A 27,500-nucleotide genomic window follows, 5' to 3' on the forward strand; every position below is an offset into this window, starting at 1 on the left:
TTAATAATGTTGAACCTTACCTTTCTAATAATATCTGTGTTGAACCTTACCTTCTTAATGATATACTGCCCTGAGCTTCTAGGCAGAGATAAAGCCTGGAAATGTTTTGTATCCATCTCCTGCCTTGTGCCTTAACACAACTTTATCCTGGAGATGTTTTGACACTGCCTTGTCTGAAATGCTTCAGTTGTTCGTCCTGATCTGATCAAAATGACCACAGCTGATCACAATTAATAATCTGATGGGTTTTTGTGCCATTGAGGTGATTTGAGAAGTCATGAGGAGGGGGTGATCCCTTTCCAAATCAGTAATTCAGTTTGTTCTTATAATTTTCTGACATGTTGGTGTTATAGTGTTATAGAGCGATTCTTTTCTAAACCCACTGTATATCTGATCTCCACAGAAGTGTCTGATCTCCATAGACGTGTCTGATCTCCATAGACGTGTCTGATCTCCATAGACGTGTCTGATCTCCACAGTCTGTGTTACAGTTTAGATTACAGTGAAGAGTGAAACAGACAGTGGAGTGAGACGCTGCTCGAGCCTTGTGCCTCCTGGAACACGTCTCCATACTGATCTCAGACCTGTTCAGAAGAACATCACTCTCACGCTGTACCTGGCCCAGGTGTTGCTTCTACAGCTGCTAGAGGAAAGCTGACTAAGGCTTAACTGATGTGAACACACAGCTGTGTGAGGATGGAGGTGTGAGGTGAGATCTGTACAGACCTCGCTCTCGGGTTCTCCAGAGCAGTGAGCTTCCAGCGCCTCCTGGACCAGAGCATCAGCTGACAGAACCTGGAGCCCATGAACTGTACAACACACAACAACACAACCGGCATTCAGCTCTAACACACTCCAACAGAACACGCTGGAACATCAGAACACACACACACACATAGAATTATCACGTACAGGTTAAAGTGGTCTGTATACGTGGGGAGAATAAAACTTGGGCTGGACATGTTTATGTCACACCATTCATGTTTTATAACCCATGTGACTCTATGTGTGTGTGTGTCTGTGTGTGTGCGTGTGTGTGTGTGTGTGTGTGTGTGTGTGTGTGTGTGTGCAGTACCCTGGCTGATCCGGGTGAGGCAGGTGGTCTTTCCAGAGCAGGCCTTTCCCAGGACGCAGGCTTTGAGAGTGTAGTGGGGGAGGGCGGGGGGCGGAGCTACCAGCTCAGGTGGGTTAACCAGGTGTCGCAGATGACTGACAATGTGACCCAGGACGTCGTTATTGGGGGGCGGAGCTTTCCTCTCACCTTCTTTCAGCCAAGTCCAATCCCCCGTCATACTCTAATGCAACACACACACACACACCCACACACACACATTTATACACCTGTTTCTTTACTGGTTTTTGTTCCAGTTCTGATACTGGTTTTAGTTTAGATTCTAGTTCTAGTTCTTGCCCTGACCTGGTTTTAGTCATAGTTCTGGTTCTGCTCAGGTTCTTTTATTAAAGAAACCCACAGAAGAGTTCTGGTACTGTTTATAATGTTATGATATCTTTCTCACACTCCCCCCTCCCCCCCTGACCCTCCCCCTTGCCCCTCCCCCTCACGGTGTAGTCGCTGTAGTCCTGCTCGTTGAGGATGTGGAGTTTCTCCATCTCGACGTCCTCCTCAGGGCTCGACTCGTACAGCGGCTTCCCGCTCAACCACAGCTCCTTCCACTCCCTCATCATCTTCACAGGGATCCGACTACACACACACACACACACACACACACACACACACACACACACACACACTTTTTATCACTTGGTCACTGACTGAAAAGATGCTGCAATAATCCTATCCAGTTGACGGTATGGTTAGCTCCGCCCATCTTCCTGACAGGGTGTCAGCAGAGAGGCGGAGTCAGTTCTGGGTGCAGGTGGTTGAGTAAACACCTAAATATTAGTGACTCCTCTGGAGGCCACGGCTCTAACAGGTCTAACAGACCACGCCCCTTTCAGTGGTACAGACAGGCCACGCCTCTTCATTTGGACTGGGTTTGTGTACAACAGTAAGTGTGTGTGTGTGTGTGTGTGTGTGTGTGTCTCACTTAGCAGTGAGCAGACGGTATTCTCCCGCTTTGGTTGCCAGGTCCACGATCTGGTCGAGAATCCCCCTGCAGATGTTGAAGTGTTTGAGGTGTTTGGCGTGAGCGCGCTCAGCAGCAAGACGCTGGTGAAGTTCCCGCTCTTTACACAGCTCCGCCTCCCGATTAACCCGGTCCTGCTGCAGCAGAGCCTGGGACACCCACACACACACACACACACACACACACACACACACACACATCAGGTATGTCTGTGTATGTACAGTACAGGTGAGGGAGTGTGCATTTGTAAAATTGTGTGTGTGCGTGTGTGTGTGTGTGTCCTCACCGCGTCTCGGTCGAGAGCCTGCTGGAAGTCCCTGAGCCTCTGTTCCTGGATCTGTCGCTCCCTCAGGATGCGGTTCTGCCTCAGAACCTCCTTCTGCTGCCGGATCTGCATCAACTGCACCGCGATCCGCTTCTCCTGCTGAGACTGACGCATCAGCCGCGCCATCAGCTGCTCCTCCCGCAACATCTCCTGCAGCCACGCACACACACACACACACATACACACACACACACACATACAACGAGACTGAAGAGAGGTGCACAGGTGTGTGTATGTGTGTGTGTGTGTGTGTGTGTTATTCTCTGACTCTAAAACACCTGTGTGGACCTGATGACGATGATGATGATGATGATGATGTGTCCCTCACTGTGGGTTCCAGCGACTGCACGTCATTAGTCCTGGTCTCAGGGGTGTCACACTGCTCTCATTTATTCCACATAGCGGTGTGTGTGTGTGTGTGTGTGTGTGTGTGTGTGTGTGTGTTTGAAATGGAGGTTATATTTATCCTGTAATGAGTACAGAAGTTTCTTCCTCCTCATCAACACCTGTTACCTGCTGTGTGTCTCCCACAGGACTGCGCTGGGTCCTAGTGCCTGCCCCCCGGGTGAGATGCCCTAGTGCCCTAGCCTCAGGAACACAAATCAGCTCCTTACTACACTACCACTCTTCTGTCTAATCAAACCTCTGTGTGTGTGTGTGTGTGTGTCAAGTAAACACACCTCGTGGCTCTGGTGTGCGTGCAGCTGCTGGACTAGCGCTCGGCGGCGACGTTTCTCTCGCTGTTCCCGTGCCGTGGCGTCCTCCTCCAAGCGCTGCCTGATCTTCTGAACGTATGCACTGCTCCAGTCTTCCATCATCATGTCATTGAGCTGTACGCTGCACACACACACATAAACACACACATTATTCCATAGAAGTGTTTCCATTACCTTTAATATTTAGAAAAGAAAGCTCTATCACATGACCTTTTCTAATGATGAGTGTGAACACAACATGGAGCTAATAAGCTAATGGAGACCTGAGCCCTGAGAAACACACACCGCCATCTCTTTAATCCGGCGTATGCGTAACTCATCCCATAACCTCATACTCCAGTACATCTATCCTGAATGGCAACTACGCCAGTTCTCTCCATCTGTTCTGTACTTTTCTACCCATCCCGAGGCATCTGGAGATTGTACCAGCATAAGTAGACAAAGGCCAACCCTGTGAGGATCCTGAGGCATCCAGAGAAGGACCAGCTCCAGCTAGATTCTGCTTTATGATGGCTGGAGCTACCATCCTGCTCCTGTGCTCCCAGTGATCCAGACCCCATCTGCTCTCTGCACCTACTGACTCCCTGTGCTGAACTGGACTTCATGTTAATCTACACAACTTCTGTTATATTGTACTTTCAGCTGCATCACACACATGATGTTATATCATCTCTATCTGTTATCACCCAGATGAGGATGGGTTCCCTGTTGAGTCTGGTTCCTCTCAAGGTTTCTTCCTATTACCATCTCAGGGAGTTTTTCCTTACCACTGTGACCGTCACCCTTGGCTTGCTCATCAGAGACATTTCATTCATTCATATCATTATTATCTAGACACATTTTTCTCACACATACACAAATTATTATTATTATTATTATTTTAAAAATATATTTGTATTTTATAATTTTTTTTTTTTTATGAATTTCTTTCATTTTTGTGAAGCTGCTTTGAGACAATGACCATTGTTAAAAGTGCTATATAAATAAAATTGAATTGAAAATTGAATTGAATCTGACAGCTCTAATCTCTTGGGGTGTGTAAACTTTACCACAGGTCGTACATTAGAGTCTCTCTCTCTCTCTCTCTCTCTCTCTCTCATTACCTGACGGAGGCTGGACAGGATGCAGGAGACAGTCTCTTCATGTTCTTCTCAAATTCACTGATCTGATGATGAACCTTCTGAATAAACAAACAAACTCAAATAAATAAATGTGGAATAGACGTAGAATTAAAAACTGCTACATGCTAAACCTGTACAGTGTGTTTTGATTAGCCGAGAGCAGTGCAGTGTGTTCTGATTGGCCGAGAGCTGTACAGTGTCATCTGATTGGTCGAGATCTGTACAGTTTGTTCTGAGTGGCTGAGAGCTGAACAGTGTGTTCTGATTGGCCGAGAGCTGTACAGTGTGTCATGAGTGGCTGAGAGCTGAACAATGTGTTCTGAGTGGCTGAGAGCTGCACAGTGTGTTATAATTGGCCGAGAGCTGAACAGTGTGTTCTAATTGGCTGAGAGCAGCACAGTGTGTTCTGATTGGCCCGAGAGCTGAACAGTGTGTTCTGATTGGCCGAGAGCTGAACAGTGTGTTATGATTGGCCGAGAGCTGAACAGTGTGTCCTGAGTGGCTGAGAGCTGCACAGTGTGTTCTGATTGGCCGAGAGCTGTACAGTGTGTTCTGATTGGCCGAGAGCTGAACAGTGTGTTCTGATTGGCCGAGAGCTGAACAGTGTGTTATGATTGGCCGAGAGCTGAACAGTGTGTTATGATTGGCCGAGAGCTGAACAGTGTGTTATGATTGGCCGAGAGCTAAACAGTGTGTTATGATTGGCCGAGAGCAGTACAGTGTGTTATGATCGGCCGAGAGATAAACAGTGTGTTCTGATTGACCGTTAACAGTACAGTGTGTTCTGATTGGCCGAGAGCAGTACAGTGTGTTTTGGTTGGCCGACAGCTGAACAGTGTGTTCTGATTGATCTACAAAAAGCAATAGAGAACTTTTATCAGGTGCAAGTGAAAGCTGGTGGCATGTACAGGGTCAGTGGGACTGATTGGAAGGTCTCAGGTCCACAACCCACCACCACCACGTTGCCACTGTAAGGCCCTTGAGTAAGATCCCTGACTTTTAACTGCTAAGATGTATAATGAGATAAAAATGTAAGTTGCTTTGAATAAGGGTGTGTGTGTGTGTACCTGAAGGTCCAGGTTCTGGTGTGGTCTGTGTTTACTCATTGTTCGGACAGAGAGACTCGCCGGTGGTTTGGGGACCTGTACTACAGCTGTCTGAATACGGTCCATGATCTCCTGCTGCTTCTTACGTGCCTGTCGATGCTACACACACACACACACACACACACACACACACACACACACACACAGATATGATGGACCTAGTATAATTCTCAATTCATTAGAATAACAGCTGTGTAGTGACCCAACTGGACCTTCTGGATGTCCTGCAGTCTCATCTGTTCCTGCAGGTGGCGCCGTCTCTCCTCTCGCTCCAGTTCAGCGATCACTGAGCGGCTGTAGGCTTCGCGTCCTCTCTTATCAAATCTCTGTGCGATCTTCTGCATCTTCACATCTGCTTCCCGCTTTACCATCGCCCTCAAGCGCTGTAACACACACACACACACCTCAGTTGTACCAGGACACACACCGAGCACATGTAGCCTGGTGAACAGACAGGGAGTGGGCGGGGCACCTGGGTGTAGATCTGCTTCTCCACTCGGTGCAGTCTGGCCACCGCCGCAGGCTGCATGGTCTCCAGCATGGTGCCCGTCAGCCCCAGGCGCTTCTTCTTCTGCAGCAGGATATAGAGCTGGTACAGCAGGCGTGTGGCCGCCCCCTGCTGGCCCTGCATCACCGCCTTGGCCATGCCCAGGTCAAAGGGCACGCCCAGGAGCTGCAGCGTGGGCTCCAGACGCGTGAAGTTGTTTAGCTTGGCATTGGCTGTGCTGAAACACAAACACACACACCTTATAACAAGCCCTGGTCACATGACTTAACAGTAAGGCCTCGAGCGTTTTTTTCTGGCGTTCGTAGCGTCCGGTGAGCACGGATCAAGCGGCGAGTGTTTTCTACACATAGGAGTCAATGAGAGTGTTCACACAGGCTTTGGTGACGTGCGTTTGTCCGGCTGCGCGTTTATACGGCATCAAAAAAACATTGCATGCAGCTTTTTCTTGGCGTTCAAATCCCAACAAACTTCGCAACTTCGCGTTCATTTTACGCTTCGGAGGACCGGATATATCCCATGATCCTACATGCTATACTTAGGGAAATGCGGAAAAAGGCAAAATAATATAAAATAAGTTGTTGAAAAACATATGCTGAAATTTTCGCATTTCTTCATAAACCACAAAAAAAAAACGTCTATTAATCCGACGTTGTGCAGTCAGAGAGTGAACCCGGTAGCGGCGGGCTTTCATATCCAGTTCCCGACACACTGCCCCCACAGGTTAACACACAAACTACAATCTGGGCTGCAGGCTGGCGTTAGACAGAGACAAACCAACGCCGGTGTAGAAGTTAATCGATCGCCACTACAAACCGCAACATAAACGTCTAGGACGTTCAGAGCGCGTTCGTTTATCCAAAAACTTAACGGCCGTGTGAACAAGGCCTAAAGCAGTTACACGTATGTTCTGACTGTCAAGTGTTTAAACATGTTTAATAAAATAAACACACTGTGTGTGAGTCTAGAGTTCTGCATATAATAACAGACAGGTAGATGTGAACGTGCTGTACCACACACACACACACACACACACACACACACACACACACACACAGACCTGTGTTTGGAGAAGAGGTGGAAGTCCTGCTGGAGCTGGTGTTTGTGCAGAACTTCACCAAACAGGTAGCCGTTAGAGAATTCTCTGGCCAGGGACAGCGGCTCTGTGGGGGCACACACACACACACACAGTGATTAAACATGTACTGTACATGTGACATATGTGCTTTTTTCCCTTTACATGCCTCTTCTGGGCAACATAATCCGTAAGCATGGTATTAGTTTTCATTGTTATGCTGACGATACACAGTTATATGTCTCAGCAAAACCTGATGAGAAAAAACTGCTTACTAAAATTGAGCAATGTGTGCAGGACATAAGAAATTGGATGCTAATTAACTTCCTTCTGCTTAATCCGGATAAGACAGAAGTTCTAGTCATAGGACCGCATACAGCTAGGAGTAAAATTTTAGATCACACCGTAACTTTAGATGGCCTTTCTGTTCCATCAAATGCAACAGTAAAAGACCTCGGTGTGATTATTGATTCCAGCCTTTCATTTGATTCTCATGTAGATAATATTACCAGGATAGCATTTTTTCACCTCAGAAATATTGCCAAGATAGGAAATATATTGTCGCTAAACGATGCAGAAAAACTAGTTCTTGCTTTTATCACCTCTAGGTTGGACTATTGTAATGCCTTACTGTCTGGTTGTTCAACTTGATGCATAAACAAGCTTCAGCTAGTCCAGAATGCAGCAGCGAGAGTCCTCACTAGAACCAAAAGTTATGAGCACATCACCCCTATCTTATCTTCACTCCATTGGCTCCCTGTGAAATTTTGCATTAATTTTAAAATACTACTCTTGACATATAAAGCATTAAATGTTCTCGCGCCGCAGTATCTGAGCGAACTGTTAGTGTCTTACGATCCACCACGCCTACTTCGATCAAAGGATGCAGGCTGCTTGTCAGTACCGCGTATTATTACAACTACAGCAGGGGGCAGAGCTTTTTCTTACAAAGCACCAAAATTATGGAATAGTCTTCCAAATAGTGTTCGGGACTCATGGTCTCATGATGTCATAGTTAGTCCTGCCGGAGTCTCTGCTTGCACTCTACAGTTAATATACATTCACATTATACATTGTGTGACTGTGACCAGACCTAACTGTTATCTCTCCTCTTCTTCTCTTTCCCCCCCTCTTTCTCTTTCCTCTCTCTTCCTGTCTCCCCCTTCACTCTTTCTCTCTCTCTGTCGAGCTACACATGTCGTTCCTGAGCTGCCAGTGATCCAGACTCCCTCTGCCCTCCGGACCTGTCTGACCCATCCTGGTGCCCCGCTTCTGGCTGAAGATCTCGTCACATGGATGCCCCGTGTGTCTCTCTGGGATGCGTCTGGTGTCTGGGAATGATTCTCTCTACCTAGAAAATGGTTCTGGCCTTGACTGGTGTTGGCAACTGTTTCTCTGGAGACTTGACAGTTCGATAGTTCAGGACTGGAACTTCCTACAAGTCTACCTGGGTCTTCAATAACTACCTGGACTCCATATTAACATCAATTAACATCAGCTATTATAGCTGAACTGCCTTCCACCCTACACACTGTATAAATGCAGATCATTTACTGCTTTCTGTTTCACCCAGATGAGGATGGGTTCCCTGTTGAGTCTGGTTCCTCTCAAGGTTTCTTCCTATTACCATCTCAGGGAGTTTTTCCTTGCCACTGTCGCCCTCGGCTTGCTCACCAGGGACAAACTGACCATTTTGATTCATACACATTCACATTTCATACAAACTTAAATAATTCTTTTGACTGTGTAAAGCTGCTTTGCGGCAATGAAAATTGCTAAAAGCGCTATACAAATAAAATTGAATTGAATTGAATTGACACACACACACAATGATTAAACATGTAGGGGAGAGTGAGGTAAGATGAGCCAGTGGGTAAGTTGACCCACCCCTTGTATCTAGGTAACTGTGTACATGTTTTGTCATGTGACCATAAATCCAGGAAGCACCCATCATTTCCATCCTGCTATATTAAAGAGGAGCACATTGGAGAAGGGGTAAGTCTGTATTACACAAAAAAATGTTTTTTGCTTGTCAAAGTAAAATTTCTGCATATCAGGTAAATTGACTGTAATATCAAAAAAAAATTATCTGTGTCTAAAATGATATATTATACATGTTGGTGGCTTTCTAATATATAATATCATCTGAATAAGTTTTCTAAAGATTAGCCTAAATTTCTAAGCTAGCCCGTTTTTTTCAAAATGGTGGCTATGGGGCAAAGTGATCCAAAGGCTATGGGGTAAATTGATCCCCAATTTAACAATTAACAACAGTACAGACACCAAAGCAGGTAGTGGCAGAAAAAGGAAAAAAACAAGTGGGCTCCATCACATCTGCTGAAAGAGGCGAACTGGTGACTGTAGTCTGTGCTGTCAATGCGACTGGTAACGCAGTCCCTCCGATGTTTATCTTCCCAAGGGTTAGATACAAAGACCACTTCATTGCAGGAGCACCTCCGGGATCAATTGGTACCACTACAAGATCAGGCTGGATCAGTGAAGATGTCTTTGTTGTGTTCCTTGAACATCTGGTTCAGCAGACCAAGTGCTCCCCTCACCTGCCACTGCTGCTAATCATGGATAACCATGAAGCCCACATTTCACTGAAGACTTTGGACCTAGCAAAAACAAGTGGTATTGTAATGCTCACAATTCCACCCCACACTTCCCATCGCCTTCAGCCTCTGGATAAGTGTGTGTATGGTCCATTTAAAACCTATTACAACAGAGCTCTTAATGGCTGAATGAGGTCCAACCCAGGCAAAACTGCCAGCATATACCAAATTGCTGGTTGTGTGAATGATGCTTTCATGTCAGCAATGACACCACGAAATATCTTATCGGGATTTAGAGCCACTGGGATTTTCCCTTACAACAGAGATATCTTCTCTGATGCAGAGTTTGAGCCATCCATGGTGTCAGACAGGCCCAACCTGGAGCAGCAGCCTGCCGCTGAAGGTGTTGCACCTGTGGTTTCAGCCTCTCTTTCTGCTGAGCTACCTTCACCACGCCCTGCACATGCATGTGGTTCACAAAGTGACCCCAACCATGCTGGATATGTGTCTCCCACTGATATTCTACCCTTACCCAAAACTCAGCAGCCCAGGAAACAAACAAATCGAAAGCGTTCGAAGACACGAATCCTGACTGATACACCTGAAAAGCAGGCAATTGAGAGAGCCCATGAAGAAAGGAAAAATAAACTGAAAGGCAAAACAGAAATAACCCACAAAAAGCAAGGAATGCGGAAGAGGAAACAAACCCAGACAAAAATTGCAGTGGAAAGCAGCTCTGAGGAGAGTGATGTCCCCATCCCATTTGAAGACACTTCTGAGTATGAGAGTTCCAGCGATGAAAGAAGTGAACCAGATGTCTCAGATCTGGTAGTTGGTGACTTTGTCATCGTAAGATTTGCATCCAAATCCAGGAGCCACCATTACATTGGCCTGATTGACAGCTTTGCAGACAACGAAGTGAGTGCCAGATTTCTCAGAAGAATCCGAGGGATCACTGGCAGTAAGAAATCCACCTTTGTGTTCAAGGAAAATGATGAGGCATCTTTCCCACGCAATGATGTGCTGAAGAAGCTACCTCAACCTCAACAGGCTGGAGGAACTGCAAGGAGGGAGCAACAGTTCATATTTCCCTGCAACCTTGATAGTTGGAATATTGAATAGTTCTTTTGAATAGATGGTTTTGAACTGGTGGTTTGTTTAGAAACTAACTGGTGGTTTGTTCTCACAGGTTTAAAACTGTTAAAATGGTTTGTTTTCACAATATGATCAGTTTTACATTTTAAAAACTACATGGTCAGTTTGCCCCAAGATGGCTCAGTTTACCCACTGACTAGGTTCAATTTACCCCTAATCTGGGGCAAGTTGAACCACAGGAGCATTTTTTTTTATAGGTCATTATTTTGGATAGCTTCATCAGACATAGATTCTGATCATTACATTTGAAAGGAGACATCCTGAAATAAAGGAATATGTTATCATTCTATTTCTGTGTCATTTTTTCTCACATCCAGGGCAACATAAGTAAAAAGTGGCTCATCTTACCTCACTCTCCCCTACTGTACATGTGACACACACACACACACACACACACACACAGTAATACTCCTCACCGACTGTTTTTGATAGTCCCAGCTCAGAGTTGATCCACCTGCACAGGATCTCCGACATCTTCACTTAGACTTAATGCTCCTGTCACACACACACACTCACACACACACACACACACTCACTGTTTACGGTTTGTTGCTATGGTTACAGTTCCTCCTCACGCGCCGGGGTCACCATGGTAACAGCGCGCGTCGAACGTTAGCTTAGCTTCCCGAGTGCTGAGGTAAATCTAACAGTGTGTGTGTGTGTGTGTGTGTGTCAGTAATACTAGTTAATAAAGTTAGGAAGAGTTATAATGGTTAAAGGTTTTACAGAGAGATATCATTATATTAACTGATATTATATTCACCCAATTTAGAGAGTATTTATTAAATATACACTAAGGTTATTATTCTCTCCTGTTCTGTCTGGTTCCTCTCTAGTCATGGGTCCTTCATAACTGATCATAAATGAATCTTTAACGTGCCTCAGATAAACATTAATTGCTGGAGATTTTAATATTCATTTTGAAAACCCAGAAGACCCTCTGAGAACAGCATTTATGTCCGTACTGGACTCAGTAGGAGTAAATCAGTGTGTAGTAGGACCCACTCATAAAGCAGGTCACACTTTAGATTTAATAATATTATTCAGATTAAGTATAAGAAATTTATTCACAATTCCACTATCTGAAGTTATCTCAGATCACTATCTTGTCTCAATTCAAGTGTGTCACAGTAATAATGTACGCACAGCGCCGCGCTACCGTATGAAACGTACATTCACATCAACTACCACACAGAGTTTTATCAGTAATCTCCCAGAGTTCCCAACTCAGGTCCAGGGGTAGCTCAGTGGTTAAGGCATTGCACTACAGTTCGGAAGATCCCAGGTTCAAACCCCACAACCACCAAGTTGCCACTTCTGGGCCCTTGAGCAAGGCCCTTAACCCTCAACTGCTTAGATGTGTAATGAGATAAAAAAAAATGTAAGTCGCTCTGGATAAGAGCGTCTGCCAAATGCCTAAATGTGATGTAAATGTAAACTTTGATTAGATCACCGTCTGACCCCACAGAACTCGATCAGGCGACTGAATATTTAGAGTCGACATTTCACTATACCTTAGATAATGTAGCTCCAGTTAAAAGAAAAATTATTAGAGATAAGAAACTTGCTCCCTGGTATAACGATCACACGCGCACTTTAAAACAGACCGCTCGGAAATTAGAACGTAAATGGCGTCAAACTAAATTGTAAGTATTTCAAATAGCATGGAAGGAGAGCATCCTGAACTATAGAAAAGCTCTTAGTGTAGCTAGATCAACATATCTCTCCACTCTTATAGAAAATAACAAAAATAATCCTAGATTCTTATTTAATGCTGTAGCCAAATTAACCAGAAATAAGACCACTGCAGAAATCTCCACAACAACATCATGCAATACTTCATGAACTTTTTTAATAATTAAATTTTAAGTATCAGCTATAAAATTGAGACTTTAAAACCTGACAATGTAATTGATGCAGATGTTAATCTAGCCATGTCAGATCAGAACCTAGAATACTTTACTCCCCTTGAAGAGAATGAACTAATCTCACTCATCTCTTCTGCAAATTTATCAACCTGTATATTAGATCCTGTATCGACAGATTTTCTTAAACAGATAGTACCAGCAATAACAGGACACCTGTTGAGAATAATTAATTCTTCACTCAGCATTGGGTATGTTCCAAAATTGGCAGTTATTAAACCGATTATTAAGAAACCTGACCTCGACCCCTGTCAGCTGTCCAGTTACAGGCCAATATTAAACCTCCCCTTTATCTCTAAGATTCTGGAAAAGATAGTAGCGGAGCAGCTATGTTCATATCTACATAGAAATGGCATACATGAACTGTATCAGTCAGGATTTAGGCCTCATCACAGTACAGAGACAGCACTCGTTAAAGTAGTAAATGACCTCCTATTGGCCTCTGATCAGGGTTGTGTAATTATGCTTGTATTACTCGATCTCAGTGCAGCTTTTGACACCATTGATCACGCTATTCTTCTTCACAGATTAGAAAATGTAGTAGGAATTAAGGGTACAGCCCTCTCCTGGCTCAGATCCTATCTGACCCATCGTTATCAGTATGTATACTTAAATGGTGATTATTCTGCATGTTCTCTAGTGGAGTTTGGTGTTCCACAGGGTTCAGTTTTAGGCCCACTGCTTTTTTCCCTTTACATGCTTCCTCTAGGCAACATAATCCGTAAGCATGGTATTAGTTTTCATTGTTATGTTGACGACACACAGTTATATTACAGTTATTATAATATTTTTTTTTCTGTTATGTTGTGGTTGCGTACTGTCACTTTGTTGTTGCTCTTGTTTGCACATTTGCATGTGCATTTTATGTTGTCTTTAAAAATGTTATACTTATCTAGTTAGTTTTTGTTAATTTATGTTGTAATTTATGTTAGGTCTCTCTGTCCTGTCTCTGCTAGCCAGCTAACTAGGCCTCTTGGTTAGCTAGTTTAGTGTCTCTGTTAATTTATGTTGTAAATTTATGTTGCATGTAGCACCTTGGTCCTGGAGGAACGTTGTTTCGTTTCACTGTGTACTAACTGTATATGGTTGTAATGACAATAAAGCCTACTTGAACTTGACCTTGAATATGTCTCAGCAAAACCAGATGAGAAAAACAAGCTTACTAAAGTTGAGCAAGGTGTGCAGGACATAAGAAATTGGATGCTAATTAAATTCCTTCTGCTTAATCCTGATAAGACAGAAGTTCTAGTCATAGGACCGCATACAGCTAGAAGTAAGATTCTAGATCACTCTGTAACTTTAGATGGCCTTTCTGTTCCATCAAGTGCAACAGTAAAAGACCTTGGTGTGATTATAGATTCCAGCCTTTCATTTGAGGCTGATGTAGATAATATTACCAGAATAGCATTCTTTCACCTTAGAAATATTGCCAAGATAAGAAATATATTGTCGCTAAATGATGCAGAAAAACTAGTCCATGCTTTTATCACCTCTAGGTTGGACTATTGTAATGCCTTACTGTCTGCTTGTTCAGCTAGGTGCATAAACAAGCTTCAGCTAGTCCAGAATGCAGCAGCGAGAGTCCTCACTAGAACCAGAAGATATGAGCACATCACCCCTATCTTATCTTCACTTCATTGGCTCCCTGTGAAATTTCGCATTGATTTTAAAATATTACTTTTGACATATAAAGCATTAAATGGTCTCGCGCCACAGTAACTGAGTGAACTGCTAGTGTCTTATGACCCGCCACGCCTACTTCGATCAAAGGATGCAGGCTGCTTATCAGTACCGCGTATTATGAAAACTACAGCTGGGGGCAGAGCTTTTTCTTACAAAGCACCAAAATTATGGAATAGTCTTCCAAATAGTGTTCGGGACTCAGACACAGTCTCAGTGTTTAAGTCCAGGCTAAAAACCTATTTATTTAATCAAGCATTTTTATAAATACAGTAGATTAGTCTTAGGTAAAGGAGCAGATCTGGGGGACTCATGGACGTAGAGTATTATGGTGAACTGGTATGTTTGGATGCTGTCCTCCTCACTCTCATTGATCACTCAGGTTTGTTGACGGTAAGGTGATTGGTTGCTTTACATCCCAGTTCCCGCAGATAAATTACTGCTATCTGTTTCACCCAGATGAGGATGGGTTCCCTGTTGAGTCTGGTTCCTCTCAAGGTTTCTTCCTATTACCATCTCAGGGAGTTTTTCCTTGCCACTGTTGCCCACGGCTCGCTCACCAGGGACAATCTGCTCATCTTGATTCATGCACACTTACATTCCATACAAATGTAAATAATTCTTTTGATTGTGTAAAGCTGCTTTGCGACAATGTCAATTGTTAAAAGCGCTATACAAATAACATTGAATTGAATTGAATTGAATTGAGTATCTTAGAGAGCGATTAGTTCATGTTCTACTGGGCAAATCATCGCAAAACCCCCGTATGTTATATACAGGAAACAGGAATGAGCGATTCTTTCTAAATGACTCTTCTGATCCGAGTCGTTCGTTGTTTTGTGACTCCCATAAATGACTTAGACTGGAGGATATGATGGTGAGCTGCTCATTCTGTTTATTATAATATGTCTAAAGCTGTATTGTAATATTTTCATTACTGGAACTATAGACAGAATTTGTGTATGTAGACGTGTTGGGGTCTTTTTATTGAAAACCAACATTTTATTTTATTTCTGATCAAAAGAACAAAATGAACTAAATTACTCAAAAAAAGATTCGTTCATTTTGATGAATGAGATTCAAAGAACCGAGTCACTAAAATGATTTAAACTTCCCATCACTAATCCTCTCCTGGTTTCCTTTCATCTCCATTTCAGGGAGTTTCTCCATCAGTACCGTCACCATCAGTTTGTTCATCAGTGACGATCTGATCAACCTGATTCATACACATTCACATCATACACACTTCTTTCCTTTTGATTGTGTAAAGCAATGACAACTGTTAAAAGTGTTACACAAATAAAAGTTTATTGAGTTGAACTGAACGCAATACAAAATTTCTTCCTTTTTTGTTCTTTACCAAGTGTGTGTGTGGAGAACACTGGAAGTACTGTATATTAGTGCCAGAATTCTTCATAGCGAAATTAGGGGGTTGAATTACATCAGTGGTTCTCAAACATTTTCTGTTGTTCCCCACTTAAGGCGGTGAGCGGATTTTTAAGCCCCACTTGTCAACAAAATGATAAATGTGATACCCAGATATATTTCCTCTCTACATTGTCTTTAAGCTCCATCCGCCTTAAATTATACATGTTTAAAAGCATAAACACCATTATTCTCTACGGCACAACGAGTGATTTAGGGATCATCACAAAATGCGATGAACAACGAACAACAAAAAGCGTAGAACGATATTGATCTTCCCTTCTGTTCTGATGCCACACTGGAAACTAGAAATGCCAGACTAGTACTGCCTGATAAAATATTAATGTTTAACAAAAATACACAAACATCAGCATACACACTGGAATAAATGAAATGACATATATAATACCGAATGTTTCCTTATATATTGTTCCTCTGAAATTAACATGCCGACGTTAAACCGTTATTGTTGCACTATTGTTCCACTTTTTCTCTGATGTTATTTTAATTTACTTGTATTAATGATCCATTTCTTTGCGTGTGATTGTTTAGTTTCGAGTGTCCGATCTTTATTTTCAATAAAGAAAAGCATGAATTAGAATAGGTACTGTCCTATTATTTTCCACTAATTCCCTCCCGTTCATTGCGCCCCACCTGTCATGTCTGTATTCACCACTAGTGCGGCGCCACATGAACTGAAAAAAAAATGTCTGAATTTTTCTGCATTGCAATTTAATCTAAGTTGAAAAAAATTCCCAACAGCATTTACAATATTTATTTTTTATTATTTTTCAACCTTACAAATGCACATAACAAAATTCAGGAAATAAAATTCAGGTCTTCACATCCGGGATATCACAGGAAGAGCAGTGGAGAGCTGATTGCTGCTGTCCGTGCCGCAGTGTACTTTAAAGTGTGCTTCCTGCTCCCTGCGCAGTCTACTTCTCACAAACTACTTACTGATTGGAACGCAGCCCTCTTAACTAACAGGCCGGGTTGCCCGTAGTGTGTGTGTGTGTGTGTGCCCTGCGATAGATTGGTGCCCTGCCCAGGGTGTACCCTACGCCTCCTGGGATAGGCCCCGCCCCCCACGACCCTGAATACAGGATAAAGCAATAATGATGAGTGAGTGACACTTCCTCTCGTCTTTCTCAGCATTTTCACTTTACATACAGCTTCTTTTTTATATTCAGATACACCCTGAAATACATCCTTTATCATTTAGGTGGAATATTTGACTGTAGAGATGTTTTGAGCAGCAGTTTATATGAAACTCTCTCTGTAGTGTTGATTATTACCACCATGACTTGTGAAGAAATGTTCAGAAATCTAGCAACTGTGTACTCGTTAATTAATGAGTCATATAAATTATAGACAAGTGTTTGTAAATAAATTCATAACCTGTTCATTCTGATAATTCATTTTTATTGAACAAAAATCATCAATAATCAATTCTAAACGTAAAATAATTATTAATGATGAGATTCTTCGTGAATTATTATAATGAAAAACACACAGCAAGACTCAGGTTTATTTTTTATTAAGCATTATACATGTGGTATGTTAGCGTCTCAGAGTATGTACACACACACACACACACACACACAAAGGCAACAGTGTTAGTGTTAAGATGTAATATTACAATACTTAATATTAATACATTTCCATTTCGTATCTCTAGCAGTGTTTACTCACAAATGTCTGTAGTGTCACTATGCACTGAATCGCAAACTGCTCCCTACACCCTACCCCCTGCTCCCTATGTAGGGCAGTAATACAGTTCTGATACAGGCTCTATCCCAAATGCCCCCCCCCCCTTCCCTGTGTAGTGCACTAGATTAGCAGTAGCCTGTGAATTAGAAGCTGCTGGAAGACGCGTGTCCTCATGCTGCCTCCCTAGGGGAACTCCACCAGGGCAGGACACTAGCTGTCATTACAGAATTAGTGTCCCTAGTCGAAACATGACCACACACACACACACACACACACACACACACATCAGCTTAATAGAGTGTGAATAACACTAAAGCATCCTAACGAGTCACTGTGTCATGTAACAGCTTCCACTTCCTGTTCAGGTTCACACGTCCCCCAACCACTCAAGCCTGCGACCAATCAGAGCACAGGGCTCGTCTCAGGTGAGCCGATTCCAGCTCTGACACACACTTACACACACACACACCAGAGAAAAACTTAGAGTAACTGAATAATGAAGTAAAAAAATAGGCAACAACTTAAATCTAATTAAATCAACAAAATATCTGACATAAAATACAGTTAATGACATTTAATAAAACTCAAGATCTCACAGTAGTATTTAAAGCTTAAGTCTCTCTCACACACACACACACACACACACAGAGTAGGCGTGTGCTGATATTTTAATGAATGATAACTGATGATGATGATGATGATGATGCTACACCTTTACCTACACGTCCTCTCTCATCACTCGTTTATTTACGACCCCTCACTAATTTCTCTGCTCAGAAACAAACAGCCTCGAGGTGCCGCTGCGTAACCATGGCGACAGTGATTGTGGGCTCGTCCTGTCTCCTCTACACGGTGATGAGGGCGTGTCCCCAGGAGACGGGGCGTCCTCACACTGCCCTCAGACTGGGACAGATCTCCTCTCTGTGATCTCACTGCTCCCTGTCTTACCCCCTCCTGTCTGTCTAACACTCCTGTGAACACACACACACACACACACACACCTCAGCGTGTGTGTGGTGATGATCAGCACACGCCCACTCGCTGTGGACTGGCACGCCGGGATGAGATGAAGGGTCTGTGCTCATAGCGTGGTGAGAGCTAACCACGCTAACACACACACACACACACACACACACACACATACTGTTAAACAGTAACACTAACAGCACGAAGCAGTTAATTTTTCTTTAATTTTTACACTGAAACTATGAGACTAACGGCGCTAAAAACTTTTTTTTATAAATTCATATAATTTATTATTAATAATACTGAACTGATGCTACAATCAAATTCATGGACGTGAAACCTAAGGGGTGTGGCCTACAGGACATGATTCATGGGGTGGGGTACTGGGGCGGGGCCTAGGAGGTGTGTAAACAGGCCTAGGGGCGTGGCTAAGAAGTGCAATCAAAGCAAGCTAAATCTAGATTTCAGGATTTAGTGGGGTACTGGGGTGTGATCTAGGGGCGGGGCCTCAGGGTGTGACCTATGGACCAGGTTTTAAGGGCGAGGCCCAGGAGGTGTAAACTAACTATGGAACAGAGTTTAGGGGTGGGGCTTTGAAGGTGTGACCTGTGGAACATGCTCTAGGGGTGGGGTCTAGAAGGTGTGAACTAACTATGAAACAGAGTTCAGGGGCGGGGCTAAGAAGCTAACTGTGAACTATCTATAGAAAAGTTTAGGGGCGGGGCCAAGGAGGTGCAATCAAGTGGAGCAATGTGACATATGAAGCAGGATCCAGTGGTGGAGCTTAGATGTGGTGTTTATACACACATGATTTTTGGGCGGGGTTGTTGGGGTGTGGCCTAGAGCACAGGACATAATTATTAGGACCTTAGAGTTTTATTGGGTGTGGCCTGTGAGATTGGGAACATAATTAAGATGTGGGGTAAAGGAAACAGGTTAAAGTATGGGGGAGGAGCTCAGGGGGTGTGGCCCATGAAGGGGATCTAGAGGGCGGAGTCCAGGGTAGGATTCTTGGTGATGTAGCTACATTAGCCTCGTAACTCCAGCGCTAAATAAAGATCACGTCCCAGTTCGGTTTATGAGAACGCTGGGTGGAGTTTAAACACTAACAGTTCCCTTTACTGCACTGTACACATGTGCAACATTTAAACATCTGTAAAACATCAAACACTGTACGGAAGCAGACACACTTATGAAGCTTAAACATCTGTCTGCAGCTGGGTGAGCTAATCACCTGCGGAGGGTTTAAGGCAGTAAAGTAAGAGCACTTAGCAAAAACGACAGGAACAAGCACTGTAGTGTCGCGCAGGCACAGCGACCTGATTGGCTCCCGGGTTAGCCCCGCCCCTCATGTCTTTTCATGTTCATTTTCTAAATAATGCCGTTATATCCGTGAGCTTATATCAGAGCCAGTGTGACCTGTAGGTTAAACATCAGAGCGCTTCATACCTGAAAGGTAACACTGACCGTCACCCTACTAAGGAACCAAGCTGCGCGGTCCAGCACAGCGCCCTCTATAGGACATACACTATATATATATATATATATATGTTTATACACAGGGAGACATGTAACTGGTGCTAATGTGCGGTTAATGTTAGCTACATTAGCCTGTTAGCTACATTAGCCTGTTAGCTCGCTGATCATCAGGAACACTGTGTACATGTCATTAAAGATGAAGTGAAATGTTCAGCCTCTGCAGTACAGTAGTGTGTCACCGCCCATCACATCATTCATAATTAAACCTTACGAGGTCAACGTCAGAGCTCGTAAACGTCCAGTCCATCACTAGAGGAAGACGGCAACCTTTAACCTTCCCTCTGAAGACGGCGGCCTCGTCCATAATGGAATGCAGGGTTACTGATGAGAATCTGAAGTGTCCTTAACGCTGTGGTCCATCCCATAATTATTCATCCATATCATGATTCCTTCACGCTATTTAGAATTTTCCGGACAGGAGGTTCTGGAACCAGCTTCCCGACGACTCTGGATGTTCCTCTGGAGTTTCTGGAATGAGGAACTGTGACGACGTCACCGAGGTCGGGCTTCCCAGCGAGCCGCAGAGGTTCTCGATCCCGGGCGAGTCGGGTCTCCAGGAGCACTGGGGCTTGTACCCCCCGCCGGGACTCTCCTCCCGGGGCGCCTCCTCCTCCTCGAACCGGGCCTCGGCCTGTGCCTGGGGCCGGTAGGCGGGGCTTTGGATCCCCGTGTAGGTGACCTGCGTCTGCGCCGAGTCCATGGAGCTGCTGGAACAGTCGGAGGCGTCGCTCACCAGCTGGTTGTAGTAGCGCAGCAGGGCGGGATCGTCCGAGTCCGTGTCCAGCTCCACGTTCTGGTTATCGCCCTCGTCGTCACGGTGACCGTCCTCCTGCCCGCCCGGCACCGTGACCAGCCCCTCCTTATCCGGGCTCTCCACGATGTGCACCAGGCTGTGGGCCGGCGGCTTCAAGTTCAGCGGACCCTGCACACACCACACACACACACACACACACACACACACCACACACACACACCACACACACACCACACACACAAACCCAACACACACACACATCACAGACACCACACACACACACACACACCGGGGACATGTTTTATAATCACATAAATAATAGAGCTGAGCGTGATCCTAACTGTTTCTTAGAGCTCACACAGAGTCACATGATGTTTAAACTACACACTGTGTGTGTACGTTAACACTACATACACACACACACTCACACACACTCACACACGCTCACACACGCTCACACACACTCACACACACTCACACACACTCACACACACTTACACACACTCACACACACTCACACACACTTACACACACTCACACACACTCACACACACTTATACATGAGGGTCAATGATTAACTCCACAGTTACACATTAAAGACTCAGGAACAGAGTTAATCAGTGACCCTGATGTATGTGTGTGTGTGTGTGTGTCTGTAGTGTGGTGTGTATTTGTGTGTGTGTGTATTTATATGTGTCTATAGTTGCAGATACAGTGCCTTGCAAAAGTATTCACACCCCGTGATCTTTTCCACACGTTGTCTCGTTACAGCCACAAACGTAAATGTGTTTAATGTGATTTTGTGTAGCAGAGCGACACAAGGTGACATCACTGGGAAGAAAATCATTAACCGTTTTTAATTTTCTTTACAAATAAATATCTGAACAGTGTGGTGTGCATTAGTCTTCACCCCCCTGAGTCAGTAGTGAGTAGAACCCCCTGACTGTGAGCCCTGCAGGTCTTCGGGGTGTCACTGCACATCTGGAGGGTGACGTTATCGTGTCCGTTACTCTTATTCGGCCAACAGCTGAAGTTCAGTCAGATCAGATGGAGAGCGTCTGTGAGCAGTGATTTTCATGTCACAGAGTCTCCACTGGATTTAGGTCTGGACTTTGACTGGGCCGTTCTAACACATGACTAGGCTTTGATCTAAACCCTTCCACTGTAGCTCCGGCTGTGTGTTTAGGGTCGTTGTCCTCCTGGAAGGTGAAGCTCCGCCCCAGTCTCAGGTCTTTTGCAGAACTCGAACAGGTTTTCTTCTAAGATTCTGTCCAGCGTCCCTGCTTCTCTGATTAACGCTCTCATGTCAGTTTAGGTGGACGTCCATGTCTTGGTATGTTTGCAGTGGTGCCAGACTCTTTCTATTTTTAGATGATGGATTAAACACACGCTCTGAGAGATGTCCAAAGCTTGGGATGTTTCTTTATAACCTCACCCTGCTTTAAACTTCTCCACCACTCTATCCCTGACCCGTCTGCTGTGTTCCTCAGGGGTTCATGATGCTGTTGGTTCACTAATGTTCTCTAACTAACCTGAGGGCTTCACAGAACAGCTGTATTTATACTGGGATTAAATCACACACAGCTGGACTCTGTGACTGGGGTGACTGAAGGTGATTGTGGTTCCACTGGAGTTTAGTTAGGGGGTTGAATACTAATGCACACCACACGTTTCAGATTTTTATTTGTAAAAACATTGGAAACCCATTTTCCTTCCACTCATGGGGTGTGAATACTTTTGCAAGGCACTGTAGATCTCTGTGTGTGTGTGTGTGTGTGTGTGTGTGTGTGTGTGTGTATTTATGTGTGTGTGTGTGTGTTTACCGTTGGCGCTGACCAATCCCCAGTGAGCTTAGGGCCGGGAATCTCTGGATAGAACGCTTTCTTCACCCTGAATGTAAATAACACACACACACACACACACACACACACACACACACACAGGATGATGACAAATTACACACTGAGGAGTTTCACTATTCGTTATGTCTATCATCATGAACAGTGCAGTCTGTGTAGGAGTCTGTGTGTGTGTGTGTGTTTCTGTACATGTGTGTGTGTGTGTGTGTGTGTGTGTGTGTGTGTGTGTGTGGTTGACTCTGCACTATGTGCTGGTGCTCAATCCTGTCCAGTTTAAACACACTAGCCGGAAATGATGTCTGTTACCATGGAAACAGGTTCCACTGAGCAGTGTGAAGTGACCTTTAGACCTGGACGGAGCGCGGAGTGTGACACACACACACACACACACAGAATGTTTAAACACTCTCACTCAGTCAGGTCATGAGGGTCACACCCGGGGATTAGTCACACACGTGTGTGTGTGTGTGTGTGTGTGTGTGTGTGTGTGTGTGTGAGGAGAAACGCACCACTCTCTCTTCTTGTAGCAGACGGTGGTGATGATGGCGAGACAGAGGGACATCACTCCTAACGACACCAGGATCTCCACCAGCATCATGTTAGCTACACACACACACACACACACACACACACACACACACACACACACAGAGACACAGAGCGTTAGTGGGCCACGCCCCCTGCTGTGTGAATGGAGTCACTGCGGGACGTTTAAAGCGGCGGTAAGCGATCTTACTGTCAGACTCGGTCATGATGGAGACGGTGGACTCCAGTCCCTCTCCGGCGGACGTGTACGACCTCACCGCGAACTTATAGGTGCCCAGGGACACGCCCCTCACTGTGTACGAGCTCGACAAGGGGTCTGTCAGATTGGCTACACACACACACACACACACACACACACACACACACACACACACAGCATGAGCTAAAATGATGACTGTAAGAGGATAGGTATATACATTCCAGTGTGTGTGTGTGTGTGTGTGTGTGTGTGTGTGTGTGTGTGTGTGTGAGAGAGAGACACACCTATGAGGTTGAGGACGGAGGCGTCGGACATGTACACGGTGTGTCCCAGGACGAACCCTCTCTGCTCACACACAGGAACGGGAGTCCAGGTGAGGACGACGTCCGAGCCCGACTGACGAGCCGACAGCGCCCCTACAGACTGAGGGGGAACTGCACACACACACACACACACACACACACACACACACACCTGTGACGTGAGCAGTATATATGTGGTACTGTCAGGTTATTTTTTACGTTGCGCTGTTCCCTTCACCCCTCCACCAGGGGGCGCCGCGCCCTTACCCTGCTCCTGCCCGTACGCGTGGTACCTCCTGAGCAGCACTGAGGCTTCAGGGAGCAGAGCGAACACAGAGAGTGTGTACTGCACTCCAGGGTCCAGAGATTCTACACACACACACACACACACACACACACCGGTTAACCTAACACTCATCAGATTAGTTATATTTGGAAACTTTTCCCTGAAACACCAGAGACTCCCCCGGACCTGATTGGACCACGGCGCTGCTGTTGGAGGACGAGACTCTCTCCCATTGGACGAGGCAGACGGAGTGGGCGGGGCAGCAGGAGGGCACCCACTCCACCACGTAGCCCTGAGTGGCGTTCTGCTCAACGTTCCAGGAAACGGTTAAACCTCCTTCTCCTCCATTACTCACCAGCTCAGGCACGGACAACTCAGAGTCTACAGGAAGAGACGAGGACACACACACGCGCCGCGTTGGTGTGTTAAGACTCCAGAAGAGAGTTTAATACACTCACTGTTGGTTATTATTATTATAATTAAGGAAATGATTAGATAAGCCCCGCCCCCCCACCTGCAGTGTATTGTGGGACGACGAGCGTGCTGCGCTCGGAGAGACCGGCCGAGTTCCGCGCCGCCACGGCGACTGTGACATCACTGCTGTTGCTAAGTGTGATGGGAGCGCTGGATACAGTCGGAGGGAGAGAGACAGTCGTCCACCCGTCTCCCTCCCTGTCTCTCTGAGACACCTCGTACGCCGTCAGAGCACCGTGACTGTCCCTGCGCGAGAGAGCCTGAGAGAGAGGGGGAGGAACAGAGAGAGAGGGAGGGACAGACAGAGAGAGGGAGAGGGACAGACAGAGAGGGACAGAAAGAGAGAGGGACGGAGCGAGACAGAGAGAGAATAAATATTAGAATAAATAGATAGAATACATTTCTTCCTCATCATTAATGATATGTACTGCGTGTGTGTGTGTGTGTGTGTGTGTGTGTGTGTATACCTTCCATGTGACCTGTCCTGTAGTTTCACTTGTCCTCCACACCCACATGTCTGGAGCTTTAGGTCCTAAAACACACACACACACACACACACATTAGTCATTATTACAGGAGACTGTGGTAGTACGATCCTAAAGCCACGCCCACTGACCACCTCGCAGCATCCCTGTCGTTACCATGGTAACACAAATAAGGGGAGATGATGGTGTGGGCGGAGTCTGCGCTGTCTGATGTGTGTAAAGTCTGACTGGTGACAGAGTAACTCACGGTCTGTGAGCGTGTGCAGGCTGTAGGGGGCGCTCCCGTCTCCCCAACGCCAGAAGTAGTGCAGAGACGCACAGCGGATGGAGAAGGAGTACCCAGTGTCCGGTCTCAGCCTGTCCAACACCACAGAGGAGAGACCCCGCCCGGTGTAGTTACGCTGCAGACACACACACACACACACACACACACACACACACACGTATTGGTTTAGTTTGCAGACAGAGACTCGTACAGGTTGGCTGATTGTGATGAAGCGGTGACTCACAGTGTGGGCGTGTCCTCCGCTCTCCAGCTGCACCTCACACAGCAGGTCCAGGGTTCTGTAGGCGTCCACCGTCCAGTTCCACCTCACACGCGCCTCCCACGCCTCGACCTCCGACATCACGCTCGTCGGCGCCAGCAGACGTACTGCAGGAGATCAGACACTCAGATTAGACACACTGCAGGACCACAGACGGCCTCCTCTGTTCTGATTGGCTGGTAATGTTCTTACTGCGCTGGTCCATGGGGGCGGAGTCAGAAAGCTGGACCGTGCCCAGGGGGTTCCTGGCCACCAGCGTCCAGCTGGTCTCCCAGCGTTCAGAGCGACACGGCCTCCTCTCTATCCTGTCCACGGTACAACTCCTAACACACACAACGAGCACAGGTTCAGTCACCTCTATGTGTGTGTGTGTGTGTGTGTGTGTGTGTGTGAGTGTGTGTGTGTGTGTGGGTGTGTGTGTACCTGTTGTTCAGAGTGTACTTGGTGAGTAAATCACGTTTCTGATAACCCGTGTCTCGTCCCTTGCTCCAGCGACACTCAGCCGTTTGTAGATCTCGTGTTTCACACTGCAGACCCTCATCACCTGGGGGGTCTACACACACACACACACACACACACACACCATACACACATACACACATATACACACACAGGCAGACAGACAGTGAGACAGGTGAACAGTGAGACAGACATCGAGTGAGACATATGGTAAGTAAGACAATGATATGACAGGTGGTCAGCGGGACAGGAAGTCACTGAGACAGGCAGACAGTGAGACAGATAGAGAGTAAGACAGGGGGTAAGACAGATGGTCAGTCAGATAGGAGACAGGTGGACAAAGAGTGACAAACATGGTGAGTAAGACAATGATAAGCCATGACAAGCCATTAAAAGGTGGTCAGTAAGACAGGCAGCAGTAACACAGTGAGTAAGACAATGATAAGACGAGCAGACAGAGAGACAGTGAAACAGGCATTGAGTGAGACATATGGTAAGACAAGGCTGAGACAGGAGGTCAGTGGGATAGGAAGTCAGTGAGACAGTCAGTGAGACAGTCAGTGAGACAGGAGGTCACTGTGGCAGGCAAGCATTGAGACAGAGGGACAATGAGTAAGCCATGGTAAGTAAAACAATTATAAGCCAGGCGGTCAGTGAGACAGGCGATCAGAGAGACAAGCAGTCAGTGAGTCAGGTGGGCAGTGAGACAGAAGGACAGGAGGATAGTGAGACAGGAGGACAGGAGGATAGTGAGACAGATGGACAATGAGAGGACAGTTAGACAGGAGGACAGTAAAACAGGCAGACAGTGAGTCAGGAGGACAGTGAGACAGGCGGACAGTGAGTCAGGTGGACAGTGAGGCAGATGGACAGTGAGTCAGGTGGACAGTGAGAGAGGCAGACAGTGAGACAGGAGAACAGTGAGACAGGAGGACAGTGAGACAGGAGGACAGTGAGACAGGAGGATAGTGAGACTCACGGCCGATGAAGAGCACGGTGCCGGTGAGCATGGTGGTTTCAGAGTAACAGACGGCGTTGGTGCCGGTGTAGGAGGACTTCTGCAGGTTGGTGATGGTGGCGCTGTAGCTCCTGGGGCTCAGTCTGGTCACCACCAGTTCCCGGGTCCCGTACATCAACCTGATGTTCGTGTTATTCGGAATGATGCAGCACACCGTCACGTTCCCGCCCACCTCCAGGATCGAATCCTGAGGGTACATAAGGGGGCTGGGCAGGTCCGACACGTCCATACCTGCACATACACACACAGGTCAGTAACCGCGCTAATCACATAATTATCACTATTACTATCATCGTAAGCGTTAGTAATGAGGTGTAATCACCGCGGAAGGTCAGCAGGGGGCTCCACTGGCTTACTGCGTCCATGTGTCGCGCTCTCAGGCGTATAGAGTGGGAGGTGCACTCCAGAGGCACGGCCGACCGCCACAACCAATCACGGTTCCCCGTCTGAGGGTTGGGCTCCACCCAAACACTCTCCTGTCTCACACACACACACACACACACACACAGACACACACACACTCAATACTCTGTCTCAGTCACAAGTTGATAATCAGAGGACAGTCACGTGATGAAATGCTGCTCTCTGATTGGTCTTACGTTGAGGACGAGCTCCATGAGTTCAGTGAGGTACACCTCCACGTCGAAGAGCGAGGCGTCGCTCCGCCATGACAGCTTCAG

The 27,500-nt window shown here is 45.9% G+C and overlaps 2 protein-coding genes and 1 pseudogene across 2 annotated transcripts in view; 1 reads left to right on the top strand and 2 right to left on the bottom strand.

Moving 5' to 3' along the window:
- spef2 (sperm flagellar 2) overlaps positions 1 to 11,139 on the bottom strand; it is a 30,705-nt gene extending 19,566 nt beyond the window's left edge. The window contains exons 1-12 of the mRNA XM_053480437.1: positions 11,062 to 11,139; positions 6,921 to 7,023; positions 5,828 to 6,080; positions 5,568 to 5,738; positions 5,317 to 5,454; positions 4,232 to 4,308; positions 3,093 to 3,249; positions 2,374 to 2,562; positions 2,049 to 2,236; positions 1,564 to 1,702; positions 1,076 to 1,295; positions 727 to 809 (exon numbers count right to left, since the gene is read on the bottom strand). Coding sequence (XP_053336412.1) covers positions 727 to 809; positions 1,076 to 1,295; positions 1,564 to 1,702; positions 2,049 to 2,236; positions 2,374 to 2,562; positions 3,093 to 3,249; positions 4,232 to 4,308; positions 5,317 to 5,454; positions 5,568 to 5,738; positions 5,828 to 6,080; positions 6,921 to 7,023; positions 11,062 to 11,119 — 1,776 coding nt within the window. The 5' untranslated portion in view covers positions 11,120 to 11,139. The remainder of the gene's footprint in view (positions 1 to 726; positions 810 to 1,075; positions 1,296 to 1,563; positions 1,703 to 2,048; positions 2,237 to 2,373; positions 2,563 to 3,092; positions 3,250 to 4,231; positions 4,309 to 5,316; positions 5,455 to 5,567; positions 5,739 to 5,827; positions 6,081 to 6,920; positions 7,024 to 11,061) is intronic.
- Positions 11,140 to 13,263: 2,124 nt separating this feature from the next.
- Positions 13,264 to 18,315, top strand: LOC128509688 (uncharacterized; annotated as a pseudogene).
- lifra (LIF receptor subunit alpha a) overlaps positions 17,200 to 27,500 on the bottom strand; it is a 21,813-nt gene continuing 11,512 nt past the window's right edge. The window contains exons 3-18 of the mRNA XM_053480969.1: positions 27,420 to 27,500; positions 27,143 to 27,296; positions 26,782 to 27,051; positions 25,767 to 25,896; positions 25,536 to 25,666; positions 25,308 to 25,450; positions 25,046 to 25,199; positions 24,781 to 24,845; positions 24,354 to 24,573; positions 24,026 to 24,220; positions 23,821 to 23,922; positions 23,536 to 23,685; positions 23,243 to 23,380; positions 23,016 to 23,109; positions 22,471 to 22,537; positions 17,200 to 20,815 (exon numbers count right to left, since the gene is read on the bottom strand). The exon at positions 27,420 to 27,500 is cut by the window's right edge and continues 53 nt beyond it. Coding sequence (XP_053336944.1) covers positions 20,294 to 20,815; positions 22,471 to 22,537; positions 23,016 to 23,109; positions 23,243 to 23,380; positions 23,536 to 23,685; positions 23,821 to 23,922; positions 24,026 to 24,220; positions 24,354 to 24,573; positions 24,781 to 24,845; positions 25,046 to 25,199; positions 25,308 to 25,450; positions 25,536 to 25,666; positions 25,767 to 25,896; positions 26,782 to 27,051; positions 27,143 to 27,296; positions 27,420 to 27,500 — 2,616 coding nt within the window. The 3' untranslated portion in view covers positions 17,200 to 20,293. The remainder of the gene's footprint in view (positions 20,816 to 22,470; positions 22,538 to 23,015; positions 23,110 to 23,242; positions 23,381 to 23,535; positions 23,686 to 23,820; positions 23,923 to 24,025; positions 24,221 to 24,353; positions 24,574 to 24,780; positions 24,846 to 25,045; positions 25,200 to 25,307; positions 25,451 to 25,535; positions 25,667 to 25,766; positions 25,897 to 26,781; positions 27,052 to 27,142; positions 27,297 to 27,419) is intronic.

Source organism: Clarias gariepinus, chromosome 21 (assembly GCF_024256425.1).
Source record: "Clarias gariepinus isolate MV-2021 ecotype Netherlands chromosome 21, CGAR_prim_01v2, whole genome shotgun sequence".
Classification (NCBI taxonomy): Eukaryota; Metazoa; Chordata; class Actinopteri; order Siluriformes; family Clariidae; genus Clarias; species Clarias gariepinus.